Source organism: Tamandua tetradactyla, chromosome 15 (assembly GCF_023851605.1).
Source record: "Tamandua tetradactyla isolate mTamTet1 chromosome 15, mTamTet1.pri, whole genome shotgun sequence".
Lineage (NCBI taxonomy): Eukaryota > Metazoa > Chordata > Mammalia > Pilosa > Myrmecophagidae > Tamandua > Tamandua tetradactyla.
Genome location: NC_135341.1, coordinates 87,365,468 through 87,372,478, shown reverse-complemented (window position 1 = coordinate 87,372,478; position 7,011 = coordinate 87,365,468). Strand labels below are relative to the sequence as shown.

General features: G+C 59.8%; 1 protein-coding gene across 1 annotated transcript; it reads right to left on the bottom strand.

Moving 5' to 3' along the window:
• Positions 1-3,099: 3,099 nt before the first annotated feature.
• On the bottom strand, positions 3,100-5,051 carry CHST2 (carbohydrate sulfotransferase 2). Its single transcript, XM_077130321.1, has one exon. The coding sequence runs from the start codon at positions 5,049-5,051 to the stop codon at positions 3,534-3,536; it is 1,518 nt and encodes a 505-aa protein (XP_076986436.1). The 3' UTR covers positions 3,100-3,533.
• Between the last annotated feature and the right edge of the window lie 1,960 nt (positions 5,052-7,011).

Below are 7,011 nucleotides of genomic sequence, written 5' to 3'. Positions count from 1 at the left end.
ACCCATCCACGCCTCCGCTGTCCACGGCTGCACAGCCTCCCTGCGCACCTGGCCGCGCCCTCGCGTCAGCTGTGCCCTGGTCCCTGCCCTTACGTCGCCAATGCCACGGGAAGACAGACAGGGAAAACCCTAACCCTCATTTGGAAACTCTCTGTTCAGACAGTTTGCATTTCTCCTTCTAGTTGAGGAGGCAGCACGGGTCTGTGCCTACCTCCCTGGAAATCCTGTGGGTGCTCCTACTGCCCACCTCCCACCTTGCACAGAGCTGCAGGCCACCTCCCTGGGCACCTCAGGCAGACAGCCTGGCCTCTTCGCCCAAAGGCTGACATGCCTTCCACTGGTGCCTTTTGAGCATTTTCAAAATCTGACAGTTACTTATTTCATTCACTTTATTTAATGTGTTCATCAAGCACACACTGCATGCTGCAAGCTGATGCTCACCGACTTGCCCCAGGCCCGGCTGCCAGGTGCCCACGGGCCAGTCTGAACGGGGCCTTTGAGAGGCCCGAGCTCCTGGCAACCCAGGCACCCAGCCGGACCCTGCGCCCCTGCCTTGCTCCAAACGCATATCCGCTGACCGACGCGCTGTGTATGTTCCATTGAAAGGCTTTCTGCTCAACAAGGCATGGCAAAGCCAAAAGGGCAAGTCAGATGTGCTACCTACTGAGCAGAAGCTGAGAATAAACATCTCTCTGATCACCTGCTCGGAAGGGTATTTCTTCCTGCTGACAGACACACTGCCAGGCTGGGAGAGGTGAAAGGATCACTTTCATATTAGCTGCCTTAGAACCGGTCACAGGCTCTGCTGCTACCCGGCATGGCACAGCTCTGCTTACCCCAGGGGCTGCAAGAAGCCTGTGACCGCCCAAAACTGCTTCTCTCCTCCTCTAAGCTGCAGAGGCTGAAGGCCACTGATAGGCCCGTCTCGGCTTTAGTGGAAACACCACCCGTCTCGCTTTCCTAGAAGGCAGCAAAGCACTAATCTACAGGAGCAACAATTCACCTTTTCAAATCACAAAGCACAGGAGTGGTGGCATGGAGAGAACATAGCTGCCACCCAAAAAAGGGGGGGCTAAAAAGGGGGAGGGGACTACAGGAGGAAACTGTTCAAAGGGAACAAGAGGGGAACTCTGGATGCTTTGCTTAAAATGTTATCTGAGCAGAGGCCAGGAGGGCTCTGCAGGCTACAAGGACTTCACATAGCAGCTAATATTATTTTTAAGTACAAGAGCCAAAAACATTGTCATTCTACTTTAATGCAATTAAAGTCTTCAGTTATACTGAGACAAGAATGAATTCAACTGCTTAGAAATCCTTCCATCTAAAACCTAGGCATGAATTTTACTGTGATTAAGTGCCACATGAAATTTGTTTTCAAATGGTCATTTTATTCAGAGTGGTTGCTTTTTAATGATGCTGTCCTAATTTCCTCTAAGCCTGTTTCATCTATAGTCTTTCAACATAAATATTTACTTTGTTCATTTAAGTTTAAAGTATTTTTAAATTAAAGCTATTATAGATATTCTACTGCTGCTGAAGATAATTCAGCATTAGGAGCTGCCACGAAAATATCATGGAAAGCATGATCAATGTGTTATAACTGCAATGTGGCTTAATAAACAAACAAAAAAACTCTTAGTAAATTAAGAAACAATCATTGTAGATGATAAAATCAGCTGATATATTTTTTTAACCTGTCTGCTTCATCTTGAAATCCTTAACAGTGTAGTTAGATTTTACATTATACTTTAATTGCATACTTTAGAGTAATCTCATATTAAAATATTTTCCTACGTATTATTTTTCATCATTAGTCCCCCCCCAATACAAATCCTCAGCATTTATCCTGTACATGTTGGGCTTCAGAGATACAATAAATTACAGTTAAATAAAACCATGAGGATGTTGAACTTACACTCGCAACGTAATATATAACCACAGTCTCTTGTTCCTATTCCAGCTTCATAATTTATTGTAATATAAAATTCTGCAGAATGCTTCAATTCAAAATGGGCTCAGCAGCCACACCATTGCCACCGTAGGAAAATTCTACACTTTTCTCCCAAAATATCACATCTCAAAATCCTACACACTAACTCAAATTTCATCTTTTCCTCTCCCCCATAATTCATTTTCACATCTAAAGGAAGCTCTTGGTCTATTCTGACTTATTCTGCCTGAAGCATGTTATTTCCTTTGTGAATTTATTTTTAGGAAGCTCGATAAAAAACAACAAGACCCACAGGTGTCCCAAGTAAATCCTTCTAAGTTCACATTCTCTCGTGCACTAATTTGGATGGAAGGTGAGGGAGAAGAGGGAAAGCCTGCCAGGGCCCTTAGGTTCTCAGATAAAACCTCCCTGCTTTCAGATGCCCGCCCGCTGTGTCAGGGGCAGAAAACACATACCTCTGCCACTTTTCTAACTAAAGACGTGGCTTCATCACCCACAATATGTCCCGAACAATTTTTGAGGTTTGGGTTCTGATCATCAGAACTTTCCTTAATTACCTATTTTTATTTTTAAAAGTTTTTTTCTGACCTAAGCTCAGCACCAAAACATCGGCCAGTGCTCCGAGGTCCCCCGTCCCCAGCTCAGCAGCGGTCAGCCCCGCATGCCTTCACCTCTCAAGGGGTTGCCTCCTCCTTTCTGGACTCACAGTTGAACAGCACAGTGCTGTGTGCTTTTCCCTCCACTGCCCTGCTTAGATTTTGCCTTTAAACTTGCAGATTTGTTCCCAAGCCCAGAAATGGACACCAGGCAAGCTGGGGGTTATTTGTGAGAAAACAACTCCCTGGTTCTTATCAAAGAGTCAGAAGCACCCCCAACCCCACCCCTGCCATGGTAACGATCCTCCAGGAATCAGACAGAGTGGGGGGGGGGTGGAAAGTCAGTTCCGTCTGCAGCTTCACAGGAGTGACACAGGTAACCCAGAGCCATGGCTGCAGATATAAAAATGAATATTATCTCTTATCTTCTTTATTAATACTCACATGTAACCTTTGCTTTTTACACGAAAGTCTCTTTTGGATGAATGCCTCCTTGTTTTGCCATGCCCAATGGGGCTTTTTCTCCTTAACCACGTTCTCTCCCTTCACTGCCCACCCCACCCCCCCCCAACATCCAAATGATTCTTTTACATATTCACAGATACCACAAAAAGTTTGTAAACAAGATCTGGGCTACCGCAACTTGATTTCATCAGCATCCCACCTGAAAATGGAAGGGAGGTGAGGAGAGGGTCAGAATGGGCGGAGAGGGGAGGAAGAAAAGGCAGGAAGAGGGAGGAAGGGCGGCTAGTCACAACTTTCCAGTCTTGCCTTTTCCACACACACGATGTGTGTGCTGTGGCCGTCCTTGAAATTCAACGACTCAGAACACTGACAACAAGTGTCTGTGCGCTTATTTACATGATACATCTATGACAGAGCAGTGGGCTTCCTCTGTTCGGGTCCGGGCCGTGTCTGCTTGCCTGCACACACCACAGTGCCTGCGTGGGTGTCTACCCGGGGCGCAGGTCTCCCCGGGGCCACTCTCAGAGCCGGGGCTGCCGGAGCAGAGTCTTGCTGAGGTCCTTGACCTCCTCCGGGCTGCTGACCCGCTCGTAGCCCAGGACGGCCATGGGCTGGGAGCAAAACTCCTCCACCTGTCTGATCTGCTGGAAGGTGAGGGCCGTGCGCCAGGCGCTGGCGGCCTGCGTGGCATTCCGTGCCGACACCACGAAGGGCTTGGAGGAGGAGCCGGAGCCGCTGGTCATGTTGAGGGCGAACTGCTCCATCTCGGGGCTCACCAGCAGCCCCACGAAGTCGTACACCCTCCGCAGGGTCTTCACCGGGTCCCCCACCAGGTCCTCGTACCGCACCACCAGGTAGTGGCCCTGCAGCCAGTCGGGCGGCCGCAGCGCGGTCTGCAGCGTCTTGGCCATGCTGCTGCAGATGACCTCCATGGCGCCGAGCGCGTGGTAGTCGGCCGGGCCGCCCAGGCCCTCCTTCTTGGCGCCCAGCTTGTGGCCCGCGGCCTCCAGGAAGGGCATGCGGTGGGCGCGCGGGTCCCGGCTGCGCACCACCTGCAGGCTCTCGCGGATGAGACCGTGGCGCGAGCGGATGCGCGAGCTGGCCACGGCGCGGGGGTCGCGCACCAGGTGGATGACCTTGAGGTCCAGGGCGGGGTCGCGCAGCAGTGGGGCCAGGACTGCAACGTCGAAAACGCGCACGCCTTTGATGACCAGCGTGCGGTACTTGCGGCACTCCTCTTCGAAGCGCGCCAGGCGCTGCGGGGGGCACTTCTTGCACACGCGGTCGTCCACCAGCCCCACGACCTCCTTGCGGTAGGCGGGGCAGAGCGGGGAGGAGCACACCACCTTGTTGGTGGCAGCGCCGAAGATGCCCAGCGTGGTGAGGTTGCGCCCGCCGCTGCCCGCGGGGCTGTACAGCTGGAAGACGGACAGGTCGCAGCGGTAGAGAGCGCTCAGCATGTCCCGCGCCGCCCCCTGCAGTGAAACCGCGTCCCCCGGGTACAGCTTCTGCCACACGTGCCACACCGGCTCGTAGAGGAAGAACACTTCGGGGTTCTGGTTGAAGAGCTCCCCGAAAAAGGAGGAGCCCGAGCGCCACGTGGTGAACACGTACACCAACTGCCGCTTGCCGCCGCCGCCCCGGCTGCCGTTGCCCGCGGGGGCCCCTGCGACCCCCACCCGGGGTGCGCCGACGGCAGCGGCCGGCGGGCGGGGCGGGCCGCGGGCGTCCGGGTGGGCGTGCGCGCGCGGCGGCGCGGCCGGGGGCGGCCTGTCGGGGCCGCACTGCTGCAGCGGCTCCTTGTGCCACTTGTAGTCCAGGAGGTTGAGCATGGTGAGGAGCAGCAGCAGCGCGTAGCCCGCGCACAGCACCAGCGCCTTCCTGCGGAACACCTTCATCCCGAGCGCGGACGCGGGCCAGCGGCGGCCCGGGCGCCGGGGCCACGGCGGGAGCAGGGCGCGCGGCGCGGAGGCGGGCGCGGCGGGGAGCAGCCGGGGCGGCGCGCCCGGGGGCAGGGCTCGCGGCGGGCTGCGGCTCATCACAGGGACCGCGGCCCCGGCCGACCGCGCGGCGGAGGGGGCCTGGCGGCCCGGGCCGGGGACGCTGCGGGCCGGCTGCGGGCGCGGGGGCTTGGGCCGCGGCTCCGAGGCGGGCGCGGCGGCGGCGGCGGCTGGTCCCCGGCGCCCCGGATTGGCTCTCCCATGGCAGCGGCTCCGGGAAGGACCTGCGAGGGGGAACGGAGTGAGCGGGGGCGCCCCGACCCTCCTCCTCAGCCCGCCCACCTCCGCCGAAGGAACGCCCATCCTCGGGTCGGCCGGGCCACCCCGCTCACCTGGAGCCGCGGGCACGCCCCGGATCACGGCCCGACAGTCCGCGCGGCTGTCACTCGTCCCTCGATTTGGGGCGCCCTCGCCCCTCCGAGCGGGTCACGGGACACACCGGCCCGAGGCAGCCCAAGCCTTGGGCAGAGTTTCTGGGCCGCGGACGCCCTGCGGCTCGGGGACGGAAACTTTCACCGGGCCCGGCACCCTGGTCCGCACTTGGCCAAGAACCGGCGCGTCCCGGCTCCACCGGCCGCGCCCCCGCGCTCCTGGGACCGCAGCTTCCTCCCTCGCCGGCGCTCGGGCGCTCCGGAGGGCCCAGCCGGCTGGGGGTGGCGTGCAGGGAGGGCGCTCAGGCCGGACCCAGCCCCGGGCAAAGCCGCTCTGCCTCTCGCGCCCTCGGCCTCCGCGCGGCGAATCTTCCCGTCTCCGCGGCGGCCAAGCTGGACCCGCAGCAACGCGAGCCCGCGGCGGCCGCGGCTTCCATCACGGTGAGGATGCCCGGGCGGGCTGCGCCCGCTGTGCCCGCCGTTCCGCCGCCTCCGACCGGCCCGTAGGGACCCTGCCAAAACCCGCCCGGGCGGAGGAGGCCGGCCCGCAGCGCCGCCCTGCCCGCGCCGTCCCCGACGCGTTCCCCTCCTGGCCAGCGAGGGAGTCGGGTGGAGGAAGCAGCCGCCGCCGCCGAGCGAGCGCGGCGCACGGGAGGAGGATGCTACCCGCCTCCCCCTACGCGGGCGGCCGCCGCGCGCTCCAGCCAGCCGCTGCGCGGCTCCCGCCTGCCCGCGCCGGGTTGGTGCGCGCCGCCGTCCGTCGCAGCGGCTCCTCCCCTCCGCCCCTCTCCCTCCGCCTCCGCCCGCCCCGCGCCCGCCACCGCCCTCCGGCCGGGGGATGCGGGGCCGGGTCTGCGGCGGCACCGCCCTCCGTGCGCTCCCGCTCCAAAGCGCCCAGGCGCCGACGCGGGGCCCCGAGCGCTCGCGCGCCGCAGCCGCCGAGACCCTTGGCTTGTGCGTGCGGCTGCCGCTGGCGGCCCCGCGCTGCTGCTCCCGGCCGGGGTCGGCGCTCCAGGCTGGGCCGAAATTGCTCTACTCCGGCCTCGTGACGCCGGGCCCCCGCGACAGCCGTGGGCGCCCCCGCGCTCGGGAGCGCGAAGAGGCCGCGGGGCGCCCCGTTCGGCCGCCAAGGCCCGGCCGGCGGCTTCTCCCTCACCGAGGAAGCCATAAATTTTCCTGACCCCGGGCCCAAAGAAGACGATTACGTTTCCCCACGGGGTGTCCCGGCCACCCGCCTCAGGGCAGAGCCGCTCGGGTTTTATTTCGCTCCCCTCCATGTCCCCCCCTTCTCGGGCTCGTAATAATGCGTCCGCCGCGCTTGACGTCCGGGGCGAAGGGGTGGGGGACAACTTTTTGTTCTTCTCTACAGTAAAATACTTGTCTTGCTTCTTGGTTTTAGAGATGAGATCAAAGGACTTGATCCCAAAGGAAACACTGTTGGAAGTGGAAAGTCATTTTCTGTTTGGTTTGGGTTAAAGTGTTTTTCTCTCTCTCCCCCTCTCTCTCTCCCTCCCCCCTCCCCCGCCTCAGGTAATGAGGAAAGGTCTCTCTCCCTCCCCCCTCCCCCGCCTCAGGTAATGAGGAAAGGTCTCTCTCCCTTCCCCCTCCCCCGCCTCAGGTAATGAGGA